This window comes from Monopterus albus, unplaced genomic scaffold (assembly GCF_001952655.1).
Source record: "Monopterus albus unplaced genomic scaffold, M_albus_1.0 scaffold56.1, whole genome shotgun sequence".
Lineage (NCBI taxonomy): Eukaryota > Metazoa > Chordata > Actinopteri > Synbranchiformes > Synbranchidae > Monopterus > Monopterus albus.
In genome coordinates, this window is record NW_018127936.1 from 2571411 (window position 1) to 2595317 (window position 23907).

At 41.1% G+C, this 23907-nt stretch overlaps 3 protein-coding genes across 6 annotated transcripts in view; 2 read left to right on the forward strand and 1 right to left on the reverse strand.

Annotated features, from left to right (window-relative positions):
- The window catches only part of ank1a (ankyrin 1, erythrocytic a), a 94694-nt gene extending 79536 nt beyond the window's left edge, over positions 1-15158 (forward strand). Inside the window, 5 exon segments of the mRNA XM_020602476.1 lie at positions 4811-5462; positions 5677-6025; positions 8419-8502; positions 8813-8965; positions 11586-15158. Of these exon segments, the coding sequence (XP_020458132.1) occupies positions 4811-5462; positions 5677-6025; positions 8419-8502; positions 8813-8965; positions 11586-11627 (1280 nt within the window). The 3' untranslated portion in view covers positions 11628-15158.
- A 493-nt stretch (positions 15159-15651) lies between these two features.
- On the forward strand, positions 15652-19068 carry LOC109961516 (eukaryotic translation initiation factor 4E-binding protein 1-like). Of its 4 annotated transcripts, none has more exons than XM_020602375.1 (4): positions 15652-15824; positions 16022-16188; positions 17025-17210; positions 18442-19068. In XM_020602375.1, the coding sequence occupies exons 2-4, from the start codon at positions 16053-16055 to the stop codon at positions 18471-18473; spliced, it is 354 nt and encodes a 117-aa protein (XP_020458031.1). In that variant the 5' UTR covers positions 15652-15824; positions 16022-16052; the 3' UTR covers positions 18474-19068. The 4 variants fall into 4 exon arrangements, with proteins under 4 accessions (XP_020458031.1, XP_020458032.1, XP_020458030.1 ...); XM_020602376.1 differs by having other exon boundaries at positions 15652-15777; XM_020602374.1 differs by having other exon boundaries at positions 15784-15924.
- Positions 19069-21625: 2557 nt separating this feature from the next.
- Positions 21626-23485, reverse strand: spaw (southpaw). Its single transcript, XM_020602562.1, has 3 exons — positions 23164-23485; positions 21952-22766; positions 21626-21832 (listed from the first exon to the last, which is right to left on the reverse strand). The coding sequence occupies exons 1-3, from the start codon at positions 23432-23434 to the stop codon at positions 21713-21715; spliced, it is 1206 nt and encodes a 401-aa protein (XP_020458218.1). The 5' UTR covers positions 23435-23485; the 3' UTR covers positions 21626-21712.
- Between the last annotated feature and the right edge of the window lie 422 nt (positions 23486-23907).

Below are 23907 nucleotides of genomic sequence, written 5' to 3' on the forward strand. Positions count from 1 at the left end.
ATGCAGGGGGACTCAGGACACTCCTACTCTACTACAGCCTCTGTAGTGCCCTTGGTTGTACATTTTACTCTGTATTGATTGATTGACTGTACTGTAAGAGAGAAATGCAATGACGTATACAGAAAACTATGATTAAATGTTGATGCTGATGAGTCAGTGGTTCTGTAGACTATCCTTCAGTGAATAGCCCTTTGGTAAAACACTTTCTATTGGCTAAGCTCTAAATGGTCTAGTTATTCCATATAGAGATGAGTAAGTTCTCTTGTCTTGAGTAATTCTATTAGTGTTTTTGTTGTGGGCAAAATTTGGAATAATCTAATTAGTCAGAGAGAGTGATAATATTTGATTTCCTTGTGCATTAAATGTATTGATTAATTTTTGAATTGCTTATTTCTCAATTTTCTCCACAGGTGAATTAATTAAATTATCAGTGTTATAGAAAAAAGTTTTTTAGGAAATATTTTTTTTCTTGCCAAACATTCAATGAGAAGATGACATGAATCTCATGTCTGAATAGCCAGTTTTAACATAAAGGCTAGAAACAGAGAGAAACGGGTAGCTTGCTTCTGTCCAGGCATTGTTTTTGGCTGGACGCAGTATCCACAGGTGTCCTGCTAAGATCTTACCATGAAATAGTAAAAAGTCCACCAAATGACTCAAATCACAACAAACAAGATGTAACTTGGCGTGGCTGATTTTTAAAAAAAATGTTTGGACAGAGCTGGGCTAGGTGTTTCCCCATATTTCCAATCTTTATGATAAGCTAATCTGAGTGGTAACTTCACAGTAACTGGACAGACAGGAGAGTGGTCTTGATTGTCTCATCCAACATTTAGTCATGAAAGGACACACAGTATATATATATATATATATATTTCCAAAGATTTGTCCATCATGGTCCTCGGGCACCTTTACTGTAGGTAAGCACATTTATAAGGTTTAGTCAAGGTCATTAAATCATACAGTAAATCATGATGGAGTAATACCTTGTCTGTTAGTCTGTCTGCCTGTGCTTGCATGTGTAGTAGTGTGAGTATTTTTAGGTCTAGTGTTGGTGCACTGAATGTCCTCAGTCCTCTGTGTGTTTCTCTGGACATGTCATCTGCAGCCTAGCCGCCCTATTCTTCCTCCTTCTCACTCCTCTCTGAACTCTGACCTCATACCGACCTCATGTTGACCTCTGACCCACATTTGTATCTTTTTTTTTTTTTTGCAATTACTCGTGCATTGTCTTTATTTATGTCCTCTTGAAAAGCCTAACTTTATAAGCGACCGCTCTGTGACCGATACACCTCACACAGATTGTGTACTCAGCACCCATTGGGAGGGGGGAGGTGACCCTCGCTCTCTCACTGTTTCTGTCTGTGTTCATCAGCCTATTAGTTGCCCTTATTTTCTCTTTTTCCCCAGTCTGTCCTTTCCTCCTTGTTCCCATCCCTTCTGTCCCTGCCCTCGTGCCCGTCTGCATATGCACGAGGCTGACTTTCATAGCTCATCTCCCAATGTGTTTGCATGGAGACACTGGGATGAGGGGCAGGAGTAACACTGGTTTGTTGGAGATGTTGCATTGCATTAGCTGCACTGGCACCTACAATCATGGCCAAAAATATTGTCACCCCTGCATTTCTGTCACCACTTTTCCCATAAAATTGTTGTGATCACAAATTCGTTGGTATTCTCATGTTTATTTCTTTTGTTTGCATTGAAGCAAAGAATAGTAAAGCATTGTCTGAGCATCTGAGAACCACAGTAGTGGAAAAGCCTGGACACTCTCAAGGCCACAAGTCCATCTCCAGATATCTGGCTGTTCCTGTGTCCAGTGTGCTCAACATTGTCAAGAACTTTACAGCCCATGGCGCTGTAGCTAATCTCCCTGGACATGGATGAAATAGTGAAATAGATGACAGATTGCAATAAAGGTTTGTTCGAATGGTGGATAAAGAACCTCAATCAACTTCCAAACAAATTCAAGCTGACCTGCAGGCACAGGGTGCAACAGTGTCAGCTCACACTATCCTTCGCCATCTGAATGACGAGGGACTCTCTGGTAGGAGACCCAGGGGGACCCCACTGCTGATAGAGAAACACAAAAAGAAAGCCATATTGGAGGTTGCCAAAACTCACCTGAAGAAGCCACAATCCTTCTGGGAGAATGTCCTGTGGACAGATGAGACTGCAATAGAGGTTTTTGGTCAAGCACATCATTCTGCTGTTTTCAGAAAACAAACTGAGGCCTTCAAAGAAAAGAACACGATCCCTACAGTCAAACATGGTGGAGGTTCGCTGATGAAACAAAAGAAATAAACATGAGAATACCAAAGAACTGCAACAATTTTTGGGAAGAAGTGATGTGTTATCTGACAGAAATATTTTAGGCCATGACTGTAATGTTGCTTGACTGACAAACATTTGCATGGCATGTGTACTGGGAATGAGCCTGCAGTCTGTGTTCCTCCTCAGCAATCTGTCTTACAGGGGGGAAAAAAACCAAGCCACAGCCCTTTTTGGTGAACTATGGCTTGTGTCTGCTCTGTTCATGTGTGAATGTTGTGGTTGTTTTATATGTCACTGCACTGTAAGTAAACTGTGTTCATCTTAGAATATATTTTTATGTGTATGTTTTGTTTTGTGAGGGTCGATTCATATTGTTCCCCTGTTATTATAAATGTGCGTTTTGTTTAATGTGAACTCATCAGTTAGTCTAAGTGTGTGTATCAGTGTGAGTATCTTTGTAGTTTTAAGTTGTTTATTGTCGTATAAGGTCAGTGTTTTGTTTGTCTGTAAGCTTCACTGCATTGTTTTCTGTATGCTTTTCAGTTGGAGAGTTACATAATCACAGACACATTTTTCATACTCACCCATTCCCTTCCCTGGTCTTTTTTCCACCAACATTGCCTCCTCTTACATGAAGAGAGGCCAAATTTGTTTATCATTTTGCCTCAGTCTCACATTTCCAACTGCAAATAATCCTTAGTAAACACAACGGGCTTTTATATGATTTCAGAGGTAAAATAGGAGAGCAGTTGATTTCAGTTGAATTTAGACGATAATGTAATTAGATTTTGATATTACAGCTACAACTGCACTCGCTGCAGCTTATATGACTTATGATTTAAAACTTGAGTGTATTGATAATATACAGTAATTTGGCATTTAAACTGAAGAAGGGTTGAGTATTTGTGATTGAAACCCCTAGGGTTTAAAAGATATCCCACCATCATCTGTTGTGACCCAAGTTAAACTGATTTTCAACTTCCATTCCATTCAACTCATCATTTACTTTGTTCTGAAATACAATAAAATATGTGAATTTCAGCAGCAGTAGGCATAGGAAGACTCCATCCAAAGAGTATTTTTATTTTTACAGCTGATTTATATCTTTGTTTTCTAGAACTTTTATATTAATGAACAATGTACATATATAAACATTTTTTTCATATTTATAATTCTGTAGAAAACTGACAAGTTAAATGCAAATACAGAAAGTAGGACAAGTGATCTCTGTGACTGTCACAAATATCTCCTGCACACTCAGCATTACATGACAGCGTAGTATTGCCAGCCATGAATAAAATTACAGCCTGTGCTCTGCACAGCTCTCTCTTTCTCTTTCTCGTCTCTGTCACTCTCCTATGCAGGCACACATGCTCATGCATGAGGGGACTTGCCTCCTCTCTTTGCTCCGATCTACATACAGTACTTTAGTGTCTCTTATTTCATCCTCTGGTTACTATACTTCCTGCTAATATATCCTGCAGTGTTACAGTCATAGTACCACTTACACTTTGCTTTGTACATTGGCATTCATCAAAGTTTTTACATTATCTATTTACCATATTTCCAGAGTAGTTCTTGCTGCTGTGATATTGCACTCTACCATGCCAGGTCTCCCTTTACAAAAAAAAAGGTATTGTTACAAAGGGTGTTCAAGAAAAAGTTGTAGGAGTGACCTGAGTCCACAGCACATCGACAATGTGCAGTTTGACTGATATAAATAATTTCACTTGCAATACAAATTCAAGTTTGTTTGAGGCAGAAACCATGCTTTCATAACAAAACATATCCACTCTGTGTTTGCATAAATGCATAAAAGGTATTTGTTTATATAGCTGTGTCATATTGAATGCATTATAATAAATATGTGTCAGTCAGAAAGCAAGCAGCTGTGTGGAGTGAGATGGTGTGTGTGTACTTGTATGAAAGGAGAGAATTGCCTGCATGCATGCTATCCAGCTTGACAACGATATTAACCTGCCTGTTTTTGAGTGGGTTTGAAGGCATGATTATATGAGAGCGTATGTGTGAGATTGTGAGGCAGAGGCTGAAAGAGCGTGTTTATGGCATGTGTATGTGTCTCACAGTTGGACATGTATGTATCCCAGGCCCAGGTTGGAGGCAGATGCAATAATTTCTGTTGGTCTTCCTGCAGGTGGCAGCCAGTAGAGCAGCATCAGCCACTGCTGGGTTCAAACCTCAGTCTCGGCCTCTCATTCCATCCAGCTGTGTCTGCTGCTGCTCTCGCCGTCAGTGCTGGCAGATCAAGCTTGACAACCCCTCTTCTAAAAGCAGCCCTTGTTCTCATGTTCTAAGCTCCTTGCACTTTTTTCTGGCTCCTATTGTCTTGACCCTCCCCTCTCTCCCTCCCCACTCGTGTCCCATTTGTCCCTTCAGCCTCCTCTACTCCTCCCCTAGATACCCAGCTCCTGGGCAGGGGCACTTACCCCCTCCTCAAGTCCCGGTGCTCTGGGGGTGAGGTGGGGAGCGAGGCGGGGAGCCAGGTGTCAGTGTGCCTCTCTCTGTCTCGCTCTAGGTTACGGGCTTGCGCAGGAAGAGCTTCTCTCACCGGCCTCTATGCAGTACAGCCTGCCCTCTCCGCTGGGCGCTGAACCTTACTGGCAGGAAGTCTCCAGTCTGGACTGTGCACCTATTGCCACCACAGAAGAAGACACCCTCATGGAGATGTCTGATGTGCAGGTGTGGCCCTTAGGTAACAGCCCCTCCCTGGTGCCTGTGGAGGACTCCTCATTAGAGTGCAGCAATGCTGATGATTCTGAAGGTCTGCTTGGGCTGCCATTTGGAAGTTTGGGTCGGCCGGCCAGTCAAGCCAGTGGAACCAGCGGAGGGGGTGGGGTGCTGAGTGGCTCCACTGAGCTACCCGAAGACGATTCAGAGATGGGCATTGATTCGCTCAGCACTGCCACGCCAGCCTCCCTTGGGGGCACCATTGCTGGGATCAATCTTAACTGTCTGAACAATGGTCAGGGGTCAAAGGCAAGTTCGGAGGTGTCAGCATTCACCAGTACAACTGGTGGTGATGGAGATGGAGGAGGAGGAGGAGGAGGAGGAGGGACAGGCTCAGAGGAAGGGCTTTCTCTTGTTGCAGGACAGCAACAGCAAAGGATTTATGCTCGACTGAGTGAGTCGCCTGGTCGGGGCTGTGCTGCAGATCGGAATGGAGACAGGTGAGACAAACCTCTGTCTGGCTCTCAGGTAACAGTGCAGTCACAGCCCTACTAGCAAAACATCAATGCTTATGTCCCATGTAATTTTTATAAACTGGAGTTGTTGGGGAATAATGGAGAAGTGATCACCAAGAGGTTATGAAAGTTATTTTGCTTTCCATGAAGTAGTCAGGTGCATGCACCACCTCCTCACTGATCCATTCTCTCCTTCCAGGTCCAGTAACAGTGGAAATGGAAGTGGTGGAGGCTCTTTCCTTTCCTACCTGCAGGAACAGACAGGTCCAGGGTGGATCCCTGTCACTGATCCTACTCAGGCCTGGGTGAGCAGTCAACCTAAATCCAGGCAGGCAGTGGACTCCATGATGTCATCAGTACATAATGCTGTGGATGGAGACCAGTCCCGCATGTCCCCAGAAGCCTTGCTTCAGCCTGTGAGGGACATGGGCCATTCAGAGATCTTCCTGGGGCACTTCAGAGGTACACAGCCATTTGAGAAGGGTTTGGGCTTCCCACATAGGGTCCCAGAGCTGAGGGCCTGGGACGGCATGCACCTGAAGGGCCAGGTGAGTGTGTTGCTATAAAAATAATGGTACACAAATGTTGAACATGTTGCACTGTAACTATTGTGATGCAAACTAACAAACGTATTTCATTATATGAGGCTGTACTTATGCACAGTGGTGCTTTAACCTAAATACTAACAGCAGCATGCTAACCATATCCATAACACTAATAAGCTCACATTGACAATGCTAGTATGCTGATGCAAAGCAGGTTTTACAGTATGTTTATCATCATCACCATCCTAGTTCAGAGTTAACTGGTACTATATGTACAGCCTGGTGAGAATGCCATAGGTTTTGCAAGTATCAATGCTGTGAGTTGGTGGAAAAAATTCAGTAGATTCACTACCATATTGAACTGACAACATTAGAAGCATTAGTATTGTGCCTGCATCTACTAGAAGTCATACTTCAATCAAACTTGGTGTTCAAATCAGCATTAGTTTGTTTGTTTGTGGTTAATTCTAGAAACACAGAGCAAGCAAATGCAAAAAGACACACACACATACACAGAGTCCAGGGCCCAACATGGACTCAAACAGCAGGCCGGCCAAATATAGCCAGCATTCTCACTGTCCTTCTCACATTACGTGATCCCACATGGTGACTTTCTGGCACAACACGGGCACATCCCACTGCAAAGGACAATCTCAGCCACGAAACTGTGTGTGAACAAAAATAGTGTTGTGTTAGGGGCCTCTCTGAACTTGATAAGGGCTTTAAACTGGGTCATACTGGTGATTAAAGAGTATACTTTGGTGTCACTTGGAAGCAATGTGTGCTGCATAATTATGTCTGCATAGTAATATGATTGTCTTTGATGAAATGTACCCCTGAGGCTATGTGGATCATAGGGATGGACACACATTTTGGGGCAAGTTTCAAGTCTTAGTGCTCTCACCATAGCATACAGAGCCACACTGGAGTAGGCAGAGGTATTTAAAGCCCACAGATCACATGGTCAGAAAGAGAAGCCTACCCTAGGTTGCTTTTGCCTGGAGTTGCCATTGACTGGGCTACTCCTGACTTGACAGCGGGACGGAAAAGGAACATAGACCTGGGGAAAGGGCCCATTGTCCCAGCTAATGGAGGACAGATATGAACTGAAAGACTCAAAACCACTTTGACTGAACCAGTGACAAAAGGCAGAGGGCTGCAGCTGTTACCTTCTCTCTCAGCCGAGAGAAGTGCTGCATGGAAAACGGGAGTCACTGAAGGCAAAAGAAAGTGAAGCAGGCTGTGGTGATTTGCTGAGGATCAAAGTGGGGCAATGTGGGCTCTGGTGACTGAGCTTCTCTTCAGCTTTGTTGTGCTGGCTTTCCTGGTAATCAGCTGTCAGAATGTCCTCCACATAGCCAGCGGCTCGGTGCGGTGTGTGCTCATTTCCATACATGCTCAGCTGGACCGTGAGCTCGGAGAGGCTGAGGGGGTGGCTGACGAAGAGGAGAATGTCACGACCAGAGTGGTTCGCCGCAGAGTCTTCCTCAAGGTACAAAGAAAGGGACAGCGGAGAGTTAAGCAGAAGGTAATGAAAAGGGAGCGCAGGATGAAGTTATTGCTTGTTCAGTGAAAGACTGAAGAGTGCAGGAGTGGTACAGGATAGGCTTGTGCTAGTAAAAGTAAATTATTTAACTGGGTTTACGACAATTAAGTGGAGCGGGTGTGACAAAAGTGGTAGTAAGGATAGATTAAAGACACTGTATACGAGGAGCAGTTCTATATGTGCTGGGCAATAATAAATAAAATGAATTTTATTCTGTGAGATTTGTATCAAATTACTGTGAGGATGTGGCTAAATTTATCTCCTGCTGTTATGGCTGTGAATAGGTTATCTTGGGCTCAACAAATTTACACTCATGGGCTCTGTGGCATTTTCTTCCTACTGTATCTCAAACTCCCACAGTGCCAATACCCAGTACAAGTCATGACTGTGAACTTTGAGCGTGAATGTGACTGTGAGTTGTATTCAGACCTACACGAGCTCGACTGTCCCTTGTTCTCAACTTGTTTGTCTGGCTGCCAAAGTTTGTTTGAGCTTATAAATAGCTGTGCAGACACACTGCAAATCATCATGGGCTAAAACAGAGTTGGCATGACTCTCATGAACTGGATATGTGTCTCTAAGAAACATTTGCGACCTCACTCCCTCCCAACTGTTGGATTCACACACTTCCACATGCAACTCTCTAACCCCTCATCTATCTGTTGTTAATCCGCTTCTCTGTGTTTCTAATTAGTGAAGAGCTTTATGGCATGCACATACTGTAATTACACTACAGTGGCAGCCATTTCAAAATGCTTTACTGATTGCAAATTTTCTTTCCACCAAGAAGAAGGAACTGAAGTTTTGCTTTGAAAGACACTACATAAGGGTGATGCTTTTCTGTCTACAGGAAAATGAGGCTGAAGATCTTCCCGGGGAGCATGTAAGCGAGGAACAGTTCACAGATGAACATGGCAACATTGTCACGAAAAAGGTCAGCCATTTCAACATGTTTTTATACTGCTTTCTCAAGTCATTGTTTATGCTGTCACAGCATCTCTTCACAGAATGATTATTAAACTAATAATCATTACACAATTCATCAGCATTCATCACATATGATATTACACTATGTATATACTGTATATCACCAAAAAGAAATTGATTTCAGTTTTTTAAAGATATGATGACATTTTACATAATACTCATTTATTTATGTTTCACCAGTCTGTTTTATCCACACTTTTTGCTTTTCTTCATTACTCTCACCCACCCTCCTGTGTGTGGCTGTGTGTACGTGGTAGATTGTGCGTAAGATTGTGCGTAGAGGGAAGGGTTCAGGTGAGGAGGGTGTTCAGGAGCTGAACGCCGAGGGGTCTCTGCAGGATGCTAACGAGCAGGAACTTGATGCTGAGCAGTTCACGAGCTACGCCATCCTGGGCCGGGACAGCGGCAAGGTGGGCTTCTGACCTGCAGACAGCTCTCTGTTGACCACAAGGCTTTGCAACACCCGAAGCCCCCATTAATAGCTAAGATGTGCAGGGAGCACGTAGAGCCCAAATGGACTGAAATGGCTGAAGCAAATCAGATTTAAACCCAGTGAACAGGGGACTCTGTTTTGTTGTAAGCTTGAATGTCTCACTTCGTTGTGGTTTCACAAGCATACAAACAGTCCTTCTGTGGCTTAATTTGCATGCGCTTCAGTTTGAAGTACTGATAGGATGAGGGCACAGTTTGTGTTTTCATGTTCTTAAAAGCAATACCCCTGTTTCATTATGTGTCACTCCTAAATCAAAAAATGTTGTTGATTGCTGACCTTCTGTAACATTAATCTCAACCCCAGTTCCCCTGGCCTATGTTCACCTTCTGCATGCAAGAACAACAAATTAGTCCACTTTGCTCTGGTGCTGTTATTGCTTTGGTTGAGGTGTTCACATCAACCCACTCAGGGTGTCATCATTGTAGTAATAACTCAGCTGCACTTGCAATTTATATGTTTGTTTCTGGCACATGAATGACTGAATGGAATGACTGTGGCTCCTTGCAATGCTTATATTTTCCACCCCTTTCCCATCGGTTTTCTCAGTGAGTGACTCTTCTGTCTTTTTGCTTCCATTAAAGTTTAACATCCCTGAAATTCTGATTGCGTGCTGTATCTGTCTCTGAATCAGAGGTGGGACAAATATTCACAGTCATTCAGTTTTTTCATTTGTATTTGTTTATGTATTTATTTTGCTGGAAGGAGTTTAACACATCACGTTAACTCAAAATACCAGGGTGTCTAGCTATGTAAACTTTCTTGACATTAGTGTGTTGTCTGACGTGGCTTATCCTCCCCCCATCGGAGACCAAGAAAGCTCATCAGAAATGTACACGATGCTACTCTGAATCCCAAATAATGTAGATGTTTGTGATGCCTTCTTATCTTCAACTGTCTTTCAAACTGCCACCCAGCACTTCTACCCTTGTTTGACTGTTACACAATTCATATACATAATTTCTTTCTTTTCCTCCCTCTTTCCTCTCTCTTCACTTACTTGTTATTTTTCTGTGTTCTCTTTCCTTGCGGTGCTATTTCTCTTTGCTGCTCTCTTTCGGCTGTCCTTTCTCACCTTTCTGTCTCTTTCTCTTCTCCTTTACTCTCCCTACTAACATCCCCTCAACCTTCTGTTTTGCTCCCATCATCCGACTTCATCTCAATCCTCGCACCTTTTCTGCCGTCAACCCCCTTCTGCCTGATGTAGCCCGATACTGTGGATGTGAAGAAAGGTGCTCAGATAGTGAAATGTGCCAGTCTGCGGAGAGTTAAGCAGTGAGGCAGACTGAGCGCTGCATCCCCGCAGGTACGGGACTGACCCACAGCGCCTCATCTGACCTGTGGGCTTGACCATTTAATCCAGGCTTTCTGGGTTAAATGCATCTGAATGTACCATAAATTTTATACTAATGATATGTAATGTGATGCTGGCACAACAAAATGACACTTAAAACTACAGTTAAACTAATAGTTAACATGAATGACACAGAGAAAATATTTTATTGAATTATTACATTTTTTTGCCCAAATAGTACAAACAGTATCACCAAGATACTGGAAATAAAACCTCCTAATTATGGAAAAACATTGTTTAGTCTTTATAATATAGAATTGATTTTGATATACAGGCTAAAGTTTCAGCCTTAATGCGGGTGATATGAAGACATAGAAACCTGAGGTGATGATTAATGCTCCAGTGATTTCCAGTTTTTTTAACAAACTGAATAAACACAAATTCACACTGCTTGCCTTCTGGCAAATGCTTTGTCATGTTTACTTCACATGTATGGATTTACATTTGTCAGTAAGTAATTCTTGTGCATTGAACATGACAGATTTTTGTTTGCTCAAATGAATATCATTTTTGCATGATGAACAATTTCTCTGTGTGCAAAACTAAATCTTATATATAAAGTGTCCCAGTGTGCACTCAGAAATGAGACACAAATGTAATTCCGTACAGATGGATAATAGATGCAAATAGATTATTCATGTTTTGCAATAAATTCTACCAGGCCAGTTTTTTTCTTATTTTTTCATGCATGCTGTGACAAGCTGGAAAAGGGTTGGCACAATGTGCACTAAGAAAAACAAATGGCAAAAAGGCACTGTAAAGTGACAGCTCTCAGGGTCAAAGCTACAAGACCAGTGAAATGCTATCTGGAGCCAATGTGCTGTGTGTTTGTGTGTGTGACTTGTCCTTTCTAATGTAAATGACATTCCTGAGATTACTGATATTTCAAGTGACTCACTAAACCACTTTTGCCAACCATTTTTGCTTGGATGCTTCTGCAGAACTAATGTGTTGTGTTATAAAGTTTTACAAAGACAAATATTACAAAAAAAAAAAATCAAACATGAACACGTTAGCCAAGACTGCATAGGCAGGATCACTCTCTAACTCAGAAATACTCATTTTCACACTCACTCCCTGCAGCCTGCATGCCACCTGCTTTGTAGATTCCTTATGACTTTTCTGATCCATTATAGTGTAACAAATGTGTGGCTTGTTCTAATTTCCTGTTTCCCTCTCTCCACAGGATTCAGCCCCTTCACCAAAACCATCCTACATGGACACATGACCAGCAGCATCTGACAGGAGGAAGAACACACATTAATGAGCAGACAGACAGAAATGAAAGGCAACAAACAGCAACTCAGTGACAGCCACAGCGGCTATGCCGACCATCAGCACGTACCAGAAGAGAAGGACGAGGATCTACTTGTAGTTTTATTACCTTTTTTAAGAAATCACGGGGAAAACATCTACTACTAGGCTAGAAGCATGATTTCATATAAAACAAAAAAGAAACGCAAACAAAAAAGGAAAAAAAAACTAGCAACCAAAACGTGCTTCCTGCTATCTGTATAAGCATGAGTGACTGCTGCCGCATGGTCTGTCTTTAACTTCAAATATTGAGGGAATACAGGGGTGGGGAGTTGGGGGGGGAGATAGGGAGGAGGCACTGCTGTATGGGACAGGCATGCAATGTAGGTAATGGTCAATCACTGGTCTGTTGTTTAAACCAACAGGTAAACATGTATCAAACTTAAGAAAAAGCAAGACTAAAATAATGAGAATTACATAATCTCTAGGCAACAGGTTACTCCCCTCCCCTGTCACACTCTTCCAGCTAAGACCATCCCAGACTAGTTTTAAACCTGTCCCAGTGCTCTCAAAGTCCAGTAAAGCTGCAACTATTACCCAAGGATATCGGTGTTGTACATAATATCGTATGCACTAAAATGCTGTATGTGACAGTGTGTTGTTTATGTTGTAAGATCCCTATGCTAAGATCCCCACTGATGCTGCTGTTTCAGGTACATAAGTAATTCCTCCCTGTTTTTCTCATTTGGTTTGTTTGGTTTGAACCTATATATTATTCTATATATCTTGGGTTCTTTGTGGGTACAAGAACATACAAATGTTGTCTCACTCTTTTTGTTTTAAATGTCAGATTTATATGTGTCAGGATGTTTCTTTGTGCTTTTCTTGTCCTGTCACTTTTTCCTTTTGCCATGCCAAACCTTTGAGGGAAGATGTAGCATAATTGATTGTATTGTGGGTTTGTGTGCATTGTAAAGAGGGTTTCTGTAGTGAACCCTGATCTTTTATCGTGGAGAGGGTGACAGTGAGATATATGATGAGTGACAAATTCTCATGAGAGATTAACCTAGTCTGCCATGCCACTCTACACTCATGTCCCCAGTGTGCTGTATCCTTGTGAGGTTTGTATTAATCAGATGTGTGTCTGAGCCAAAATCCCAATGCCTCTATTCACCCTCAATTTTGCCCTTATTGCCCTACCTCCACCTTTCACCCCCTCGCCTCTCCAATCAGCCTCTTAGAGTAGATGTAGCAGTCCTGCCCACCACCAGCAGGGGGCAGGATCCCACCTTCAGCAAGTAGCAGTATCTGGTTGACCTCATCGTGCAGTATCCGATACCCATGAGGTGCACTTGCAGACCATCTTCCCACTACCAGAAGATGTCACTTTATGAGGGTAAAGTAGCTGAAATGCTGGTAACAATGTAGCACTGGTCTGACTGGGTAAAAGACTAAGAGTCAGCTGGAGAAAGTGTTGTGTCCAGGGTCGAGGACGTGTTGAGCTTTGATGTTTGTCTCCTTGGCAATTCTTTGGAGTGTAGCCCAGACAGTCACCAATCACTGTGATGAGAAACTGTAATACTGACCCGTAACTGTGAGCCCGACCCTTCCTGGAGCGTGTCTCTTGTTTCACTCCTTTTTTTTTTTCATGATTTATTGTATTAATTGTACTGAAGCAATAACCGCTTACAAAAGGAAAGGACTGTGTATGAGTGTGTCTGAGTGTGACAGAGAGAGAGGATTTTAGGATCATGTTCTTCCGAAGCTCTGGCTTTTGGTCTGTTCATAACCACATAGGCTGCTCCTTACTACACTCAAAAATGATGTCAGTACATTAGTACGTCATGTTTTTTCACTTTGCTTCATAAAAAAAAACTATAACATGTTAAACTTAAGATTGGGCAACTATTGGTGTGACCAACTGTGAGCTGTCTGTAGGTGTATTCAGTAATAGTTTTTAAACCTTAATGACATTCGTATGCACCTTGACAGAAATCCTTCTACAGTATATGTGTATGTGTGTGAGCATGTGGCTGTGATTTCATATTCAGTCCTGGATATTGGGATATGTCAGCGTTGTGACAATATCACAGGACATAATATTACAAATGGACGTAGAGCCAGAGGCGCTCAGATTTTACACATGAATTCAAATTTACATATTTTTAAAGTTGATTTACCTCATTAAGCGTGCCATCTTTCATGATGTCTACATGCATTTCTTTCAAGCATTATCTTAGACATTGAATACTTCATTGTGGGAAAATGTATAAGTCACAAAAACCTTGCAATAAGGACCTATGTGTTTAGGCTTCATAGTCAGAGATGATGATAAAGTCTTAGTATGCTGTTAGTTATTTAGCAGTCATCTGTGTTGGCTCTGTACGTTAGTAGATGCTGTTTTAACTCAATATCTGCTGTTGATCCTCAAACATATGACTTAATTCTCATTTCATTACAAACATACATAGCCTACAAATCATATAAGATGTTTAATACAAGAAGCCTCAAATGGCTTTGTTTTGACATTTTTACAAATATTACTTCATCAGATATGATTTCTATTTTATTATATTTTTAATAGTTACAAAAAGTTAGATGTCAATAGAAATTACACAGCAGTGTAATGGTGTATGGTTTGCTCTCTAAGGGCTCATCATTATGGTATGTTTGGGTTTGTTTTTAAAGCAAGGATTGTTTTATAAACCCACTTCTGATGTCAGGGTTACAGCAGTGGCAGGGTGGGGGGGTCTGATGAAAAGACAATAAGGGGTCACAACTTAGATAGGGAGTTTTGGTGGGGAGGCTTGGTGGCTTCGGTGGCTAGTCTTTCAAGATGACAAGCATTTTTCCTCAACACAGCCCACCACTGATCTATTTCTACCCCCTTACCACATATAAGACTGAGCCAATTGTGAGGCTTCCACATGGTGACAAGTCTGAATGCAGTTTTAAAGGAGTCCAGCTAAGTGCAGCAGAGGGAGGGAGGAGTAGTTGCATCAGAAAAATGAACACTGGAAAGCCCTGCACTGAGGGACTACTGAGATTATGCCAGGTTCATGCAAAAATATTAACTGTTGCAAAAACTAGAGAACACATATTCCTTTAGAATGGATTGAAGACATTATTAACACAATAGCATATTACTCAGAACTAAGGAATGCACCTGCACACCTTCCTTGAATATGTTTTAACATAAAAGGCTATATATAAATATATATGAAATATATATATATATTTACTTAGAATGCTATGCACCGTTACTTGTCAACTGGGATTCTAGTTATGTTATGGATGTACTTTTAGCATCATACAGCTGTAGCTACCAAGAGACTGTTGAGTTCTGGGTAATGCCTGCAAACTGGGGATAAACGGGGGTCTTGTGGGTACTTTGACCCATTTTGTTTTGCCTTCTAATTCAATCAAATCTGAGGACATCTATTGACAATTTACTCTGTACACCAGCTCAACATTTACAAAATTAATAAAGAAATGAAATGTCTTTTGTATAGTGTGTATAATTTTGTGTGAAGTGCTGCACCTAACTGCTGATGATTATAATGTAGTTTTGAACAAATCAAATGTTGCAAACATGCTGAACTGACCCAGAATACTGCTGAGCAATCTTATGAAGATGGTTACTGTACATCTATCAGATTTTCACTGATAATTTAACATATTGTCCCAAGCAGAGCTTCTCTTTGGAATTCTGCAAAAACACATATGAAAAGAAAGATAAATAAAGCCAGTGAATACACCTTGTTTGTTCTCAAAAATGAAAAATGTATTCAATATCTATTTAATAAATGCATTTACCAACAGCCTTGACTGCAGATTAAGGCTGTAATTAAATTTGTGGAAGTTTCACTAGCAAGGTCATAAATTGAATTAGTCCTTTAGCCTATTTTGTCTTAGATTAACTTTGATATCATGGTTTATATGCTGTCACAGATTGCATTGTATGTGATGATTACAACAGATCAAACTTGTACAGCAGGTGCACAGACACTATGCGCCAGTAGAGGGCGGAAGAGGGCCACACGGTCCACCTCAGGACCGTTCCGCTCTGTCTGGCTGTTTGGATGCTTGTGGGCACCCGTGGAAGCGGAGGAACGTGTGCTCAGGTTTTTTTTTTTTAAAGTCCTCCCACAAAGAACCCGGACACTTGTGTGTGCGTGTGTATGACTGCATGTTGTAATGTGACAATAAAAGATGCAACATTTCATCATTTGCACCTATGAAAAAGGGGCATTTTTTTAACTTAAGTGAAAGTAGGTTATCCACTCCTTTGAGCCAAAGCAATATCTGCAACAGGCACGGTGTGGCTTTGTAAAACCAAGACTTTTTTGTCTGTTTCATGTTACTTAGATAGTTTTAGCATTTTATAATTGAGACGACGATGTCCACCGACTGCCAGAAGACCACTGCCAAGGCCATCCCGTCGACCAGGACGGTGACTGTCAACGACGCGGAGCACATGCCTCATGACTACTCCTCTACTCCCGGTGGGACCCTGTTCAGCACGACCCCGGGTGGTACGTACTGTTGATATACTTCGTATTTACATGCAGATGCTGAAGAACTGTGCTGTTACCCACGGCCATTCATGATTTGTACTACTGTTTGAAACAGCTGCCTCGTCAAAAAAAGCTGCTGTCAAAAACGCCACGGCGGAGCATGAGCTGCTAGCTGTGCCTGAGCTAACTGCTAAAGCTAGCTAGCAAGTGCTAACAGGACACTGAAAGAATTCACTGACTCGAAGCAGTGATGTAACTGTGTTCCCAGGCATGTGGGTGGTGTGCACTTGTATCACTGCTTTCTCATGTTAAAAGGATGTGTTTTTGGTTTTGATTGAGGTGTCATCAGCTGACTCTCTTAAGTTAACGACACCTACTGTACGTTTACGTCACCAACAACCTAAGTTGTGATTGGTGTTCTTCAGTGTGAGCTCGCCTGGCTAATTTTTGCGCCTCCTTAATTGTTGAAGACATTTAGTAGAACTGCACCAGTTAGGTGATTAATTGTTTAGTTGATTCTCAAAAATAATTTGGAACTATTTTGAGTGACTTTTCAAGCAAAAACATTCAGAACCTTGCTGCTTTAAGACTATCAATGTCTTATAGCATTGTAAACCAAATAGCTGTGGGTCTCAGACCACAAGATAATTGATGTAGCTCTTTTTTCTGATGTTTTATACACTCAGTTAATTTAGAAAATAATCAGCAGATTAATAAATAATGGAAATAATAATTAGTTGCACCTTTAGTGTAGTATATCAGCAGTCATGGTAAGAAGTGTCAAGTTAAAATGGACATGCTGTCACATCAGTGATGATAATCTCTTTTCAATTTTCCTGCCTCCTCTCTGGAAGGTACCAGGATAATATACGACCGAAAGTTCCTGCTGGAGTGTCGTAGGTCCCCAGTTGCCAAGACCCCTCCGCGAGGTCTGCCCAGCATTCCAGGGGTGACAGGTTGTCCCTCCAAACACACCAGTGAGAAGTCTCATAATGGAGAACTACTGAAAGACACCACTGCACCTGAGAGCAACAACCCTGGTATGTTGACACCTCAGAAACACAATCACAGGGTAGCATTTACAGTAAAGTATTTTGTCCTAAGATCAAATGTAAATTCATTTATTCGGCTAACTGCTAATGCTAGCAGGGAGCAGTGTAAAACCATGATTTTCTGCCTGTTTCATGTTAGATAATTAGCTAGCTTTAGGATAATAAATAATTTCACAGTTTAAACATATCCAAACATACAAAAAGACATAAAAGAAAATAAAACGCTGAGCAGATGGTGGTATGTGTGCACCCTCATTGTTATATGACAATGTGCATATTGGCAAATTCAATGTATATGAGCTCTGAAATCTGATTCAGAGCAAAGGACGTCTCATTCCTCTAAAATCATATTCCTTCATTTACTCTCTCCTCATATCTTTTCCTGCATCCCTACCAAAATGCATGGAGTGAAAAGTAGATGCAATTAAGGAAACTGAGATGTCTTCCATGTTGCTGATTTTTCTTTGGGAGGTGTTTGTTATTTTACCCTTAACCAATCAGGAGCTAGTTATGTATGTCCAGTGAAAATCATAGTCAGCTGTCTCAGGAGCTCTGATGGCAGCTGAAAGAAGTGTTTAACATTTTTATGTCATTTAAAGAAATACTGCAGTTTCAGATTAGCAGTTTGACTTGCAGTACACCTGCGCTTGCCACCATTTGTCTCAATCTGTCACATTTTCTGTCTCAATCTTTTGGGCAAGAAGATGACGTACCCCTTCTTAATGCCATCTGCAAACCTCAGATTGGCTTGGTTGCTTCTCCAACTGGTTGAACAGCCGTTATAATCACAACACAGTATATTTTAATAATTGAGAAATATGTTATGTGGGCTGCAGTTCAGAGTTCAGGAACCAGGTAAAGGGGCAGATGTGACATCTTTCCTCATCAATATTTTGGCTTTTTTTTTCTTGAAATTATTGAATTTGTACTCAAGAAGTAACTGTAAGAACATTGTTTTTCATTTTAAATGGATTCATATATAGTTTGGTTGTATGTAATGAAAACTGCGCATTTTTCTAGGCATTACAAATTATGTAACTGTGTTAATAGCTATTGATGCCATTCCTGCCATGTTCACTGTCTGATGTTATTGAATTATATTTTACTAGCTAATGACATAAGGCTCCCAGTTTTCCATATGTTGTTATGGCATGAGGCTGTTTAAGGTTGCTCTTAATGCAGTAAGGCAGTTAGTACTCTGCTTTTCTTTCTTCTTAAGGTGAGGATGCACAGTTTGAAATCGACATCTAGGTGGTGCCAGAGCAAGTATTAAGATATCAGACTTACCAACAGGATGCTGTGGTGAGAGAGATTCAGGCGCACCTTCTCTTTTCTCACTATCCATTCCATGAAGGCAAGTTCACCTGTAGGATCCGCAGTGTCTTAGTGTTTCCTAGTCTATCTTTGTACACCTCTTTGTTTATTTTGCCCACATCAAAACTATCATGAAACCCTATTTGTTTATGCGTGACAAAGTGTGCCTTCCTGTAGTGACTACAAGTTTAAAATCAGTATTGAGAAGTATTTCACACCAAGTACTGAGAGCAAATAATTTAAAAATGAATATCCAAATGTAAACATTTTTAACTGCTTCAGAAGGAGTTGTCATTTTAGATGCTTTTATTTTCACACATTTCCTGACACCTCTCTTCAGGTCTTGCCTTCAAATGACAGATACTCTATAATTTGTCTATCGTGCTCTTAAAAACAAGTTCTTCACCTGAAGTGACATACAGAGAATGTTAGACACAATTTTGTTGATGACAGTTTGAAACAGATTTTCATACAGTTTTGTACAATGACAAAAAAAGCATTAAAGCAAACAACATTTTCTCTTGGTTATGTATTTTTCTTTGTGTATTGATTGTGTGCTGCTAGTGAGTAGTGGGCAACATCTTCGTGTTCACTTGTTTAAATGCATATTTCTCTTAGACAGTGCCATTTGAAAGAGCAAAAATATCTTATTATGGCAATAAAATGAAAATGATTCGATGAACACAACTGAGTTATATGCAGTTCAGATGTTAAAGTGAAAGGCTAATATACACTTGGAAGTGATACAGTTTTACTGTGACAGCTTGCTTCGCAGCCTGTAGCACTTTCTTTGCCCCCTTGATTCAGCACAGGTCATATCAGAGGAATTCCTCAAGGAGCTCACTGGCAACTGATAACCTCAGTCAGTGGACTGTATAAAGAGAGGTCAATATACAATTGTACATAGCTGGGAGAAACTCCTTTCCATCACCTTGTTTCCATTTCCACTTCACTTGCTGGTACCTTGTAGGTTCGCCATGCCCAGATGTTTGCGAGGTTGGCGTGATGCTAGATGTAGGTTGACAAAATAGAGCCCAGACAAAAGCATTTTGAGTAATATGAAATCAAACCTTTGTGCCTGGGCCTACTACGTTAGTATTCAGTTGCAGTTATTCCTGGTAGAGTCAGACAAGACAATGACCTGACCACCAGGGTCAGGTTTGTCCAGGGTTTATAAGGACTGATGTGAGGTGATGCAGCAAAGCCCCGATATTCTGATATTCTTTTATTGTAGTGACAGTGATAAGATTGGACCAGACCTTCATTGTTGCAAATGGCCACTTGCTGAATGTGATCATTGTTAATTGGTGAATCGATCAAAACTTTATTGGTATAGCACCTTTCATATAGGTTAATATCATTCAAAGTGCTTTAGAGATGACTGGCATAAGACAGAATAAACATTTTTAAACAAAAAATTGACACTATATAAACAAGTAAATGTAAAAATGATTAAAAAGCATTGGGGATGCAACTTAAATTGCTTACATTATTAATTAATCTGCCAATGATTTTCTTTAATAATTAATTAACCGTTTGGTCTATAAAATACTTTAAAGCTGAAACTGAAAACGGTCCAAGGTGACCTCTTGTTTTGTTGTTCATCTCAGTCCAAAACTTAAACGCCTTCCAGTTACTGTGATATAAAACAGAAATTTTTCCAGTTTAATAGAAAACAGCCATTTTTGGTGACCTTTGTTTGGAAAAATGACTGAAATGACAAATTATTAATCAAATATTTGCCATTGATTTTCTGTTGACTAATCATCTAATCATTGCAGGTCCTTTAACTCGTAAGCATAAACATTATATTACTTGACTGATTGAGCGTAAAAACTGACATTGCACAGTGTGAGCCAGTCTGTAAAATCCTAAATTCATCATCATTAGTAAGGCAGTTTTAGGAAACCTCAGCTGAATAAAACTGAGAGTAATGAAAGACCTCTGCCTGGACTTGTCTTGGCTGAAAGTGTGGATTGAACAGTTTCAGCTGATCAGTTCCAGTCCGCCCTGTCCTTCCTCCACGGTAACTTCAGGTGTTGACTCATCCCAGTTCCCTCACATTGCCCTTGTATGTTTTGGTTCCTAACCTCTCTTTGTCACCTCCGCTTCCTGACCCCCACCCACCCCGCCCCCATTCTGTAAAATAAACAAGTGCTACTGCTTTTTTTTCTCCCCTGTCGATCCATTCCTCGGTTCACTTTCTGTGTCGTCCCACTCAGCGTGCCTGTTTGATCACAATCAACAAAAGAAGCCTGGCCAAAGAGGACACTAATGACCTTTGATGATGTGTGCACTGTAGTGGGCCCAAAGATGTGGATTGGAACAGAGGAAGGCAAATACTTTAAACTGTTAGTAGGTCGCCAGTCAGAGAAGACAAGTAGAATTAAGATGTAGATGAGTATCAACAAGCAGGTTGAGCCTCTGAGTGGTTTTTGCTAATCCAAAAGGATTCTGCATGTGTATCTCATTCTGTATACTGCAGTAACTATTGCTGAGGGGTTTAATACAAATTAAAAACAGTTAAAAATTATCATGAAATAAAGCACTCAAGTCCTGCGTATTTTTAAAATTGAAAATCATTACGTTATGTATGTATGCAAATAATGGCCATAAGGTTTTAGAATTTATAAGCAAATGAATACTGTACTTTTAAAATTAAGTTGAATTGAAAAAAAAAACCCCACTTTATTAGTAACACTGAAATATTTTACTCTGAAAATAATCTCTGAATTCATGTGGTCCGAATTCCCCTCTTTAAATATTTGTCAATCTCAGGTTATGCAATTTCAAAAACTTTATTCCCACATCCAGATATTTAGGATGCACAAATTCATATTGAAAATGAAAGCACCTAATAGTCAAAAACTAAACTCAGCTTGTGAGTATTGACAAAAAGAAACACATGTCAAAATAAAACATTTTAATATATGTTCATATTTTATGTACAAATATACATGATAATGTATAAATAAAAATGTATAACTTGCAGAATGGAGCGTACGTCTTATTAAAGATAGAAAGTACTATAGTTTACCAGCCAGTATGGATGAATATATTTTGAGTCATTCAACCTTAATACTCTTGTTACTTGCTGTAAAAGGCCATGACTGGGAAGTTTAATATTTGAACACTATTTAAAGATTTTGCTCTATCATAGCTGCTCCTGTGACTGTTTAGTGGCAAACACACTCTTCAACAATCATGTCCTCATGATGCCGCAGGGCCAAGTCATCGTTTTCATAGTACAGCATGGAGAGTGGACTGATTTCTGGATGGTGATGTCGCAAGAGGCTCTGAAAAAGATATAGATAATTCATATCAATTAACTGGCAACTATAAAAACAACAAAAAAAAAAACAACCTTGTGATTGTTTAGGATTCTAAAGGGTTAACAATTCAGCTGTCATCTTACCTGCATATATGCGTGGTTGGTGGGACGGAAGGACTCATCCAGTGGTGTAGGACACTCTCCCTCACAGCGATATGCATTGTAGCGCTTGGGGTGTACAATCCACTCATCCCAGCCTATGTGGTCAAAGTCCACCCACATGTCTACCTTCCTACACAGCGGCCTCTGGACTGGCTCTGCTGCCGGTGCAGCAGTAGGTGCAGCTCCACCAGTCACTCTCATCCGCTCCAGTCGGTTTCTTTTGTGGCGTCGACTCTGTCTGTCACTGCTGACTCTGTCCACAGTCACATACTTGGAGTTCTCCACAGTATGAATGAGGCTGTACGCTGCGTGGCCTCCCTGAGGCTGGTTGTGTTTGGAGAAGATGATCATCATGATCCGGTTTGTCGTTGGATGGTGTATTTTCCTTTGCTTCAATCCCGAATCCTTGAAGAGGGACTTGCTGGTTGTCTCCCCCACCTCTCCATCACCACTCCCACGGTCTGTCTCAGGCTGTACTGAGGCCTCTTGAGTCACTCCATCTCCCTGGTACAGCCAATATTTTAACAAAGCAGTCACATTAAAAACCTTCCAGGAAGACTTGGTGCTGTTAGGTGAGGTGCTAAAGCTCCCCAGGAAAAGGTGCTCCTCCTCCTGACATGATGTGCTGTCCTGGTCACAGCTCTGCTTCCGGGAGTGGTATAAATCCACAGTGGCCTGCTTAGAGGCAGAGAAACCTGGTAGTCTGATCCGAAGTTCTGCCAGCTGGACCATCTCACTAGTAGAGATGGATGACATGTCAAATGTGACAGTCCATCTTTCACCCACTTGTTGGCAACCTAAAAAAGAAACAAAACCAGGCATGTAAATGGGAGCTCATTTTCACATAGACCAGTCAGCAGTCTGAAAGATTCTGGGCAAACCAGATTCCTGGACAAATGTCAATACACTCAGGTGGGAGGGTGAACAGGACAGGATGTGTATTGAACCCCCCTGTGCAAGGACGTCTGAGGGCTAATATACACACCCTCTCACATAAAACAGAGAAAGCCTTTAAAGTTGAATAAGCATTTTGACACTTGTGGAGTTGTAAAAAGGGGGGTCTGATAGCACAGACAGTGCACCAGCCAGAGAGCTGCTGGAGGACTGAGTACACCGAGGAGAAACATATACAGTATTTGGCATGTTTTACATCCAGTGATGCATATAAGCAATGTAAAAACAAACTGTACTCACCTCTGGCCATCAGATTTAGGACTGAGTCGGCACTTAGCACAGGCAGGTTGTCACCTTGTGTAACAGTGTTGACAGCTGCTGAATGTGAGGAATCAACAGTCCTGAAGGAGCGGTACAGCTGCATCATGTACATAGGGTATCTGATGCAATGACTATGCGATAGATTTCTGAACGCTACACTAGTCTTGAGGCCTGTGTGATGTCTGTGGCTCTGAGTTGAGAAAACCACTCCAAAAGAGCAAAGAATTATCATCAGGACTCTAGTTTCCATTTTAAGTGTCACTCACAAAATCTATGCCAACAAGAATGGGAGCAAAGATCGTCCTTCCTTCCTCCAGCTGGTCTCAGGCTGAAATGATGCTCTGTGCAGATGGAGCTCCAGACAGGCTTCTTTATAGTGGACAGCTGCCCTTTGATGACCCCTGGCCACTCCAGGCATGTGAACAGCCCCTCTGATCATCAGAGCACATCAGAGGGCCAGAAAAAAGTAGACTTAGCCAAGGTCATTATCCTGTCAAGCTGCCTTGTCTTTTAATATTCATTCAGGAGCCTAATCCTTTTCAAATGTAAAACTCTAATAATGAATAATACCAAATCTTGTACCGTCATTGGCACCATTCTGTTTAGCAGCATTAGCAAACATAATGGTTGTAATGTAACATTTCAAAAATACAAGAATAAAGTACAATCATTAAAATCATCATAATAAAAACACAAAAAATAAAATTCTTTAATTTATTAACA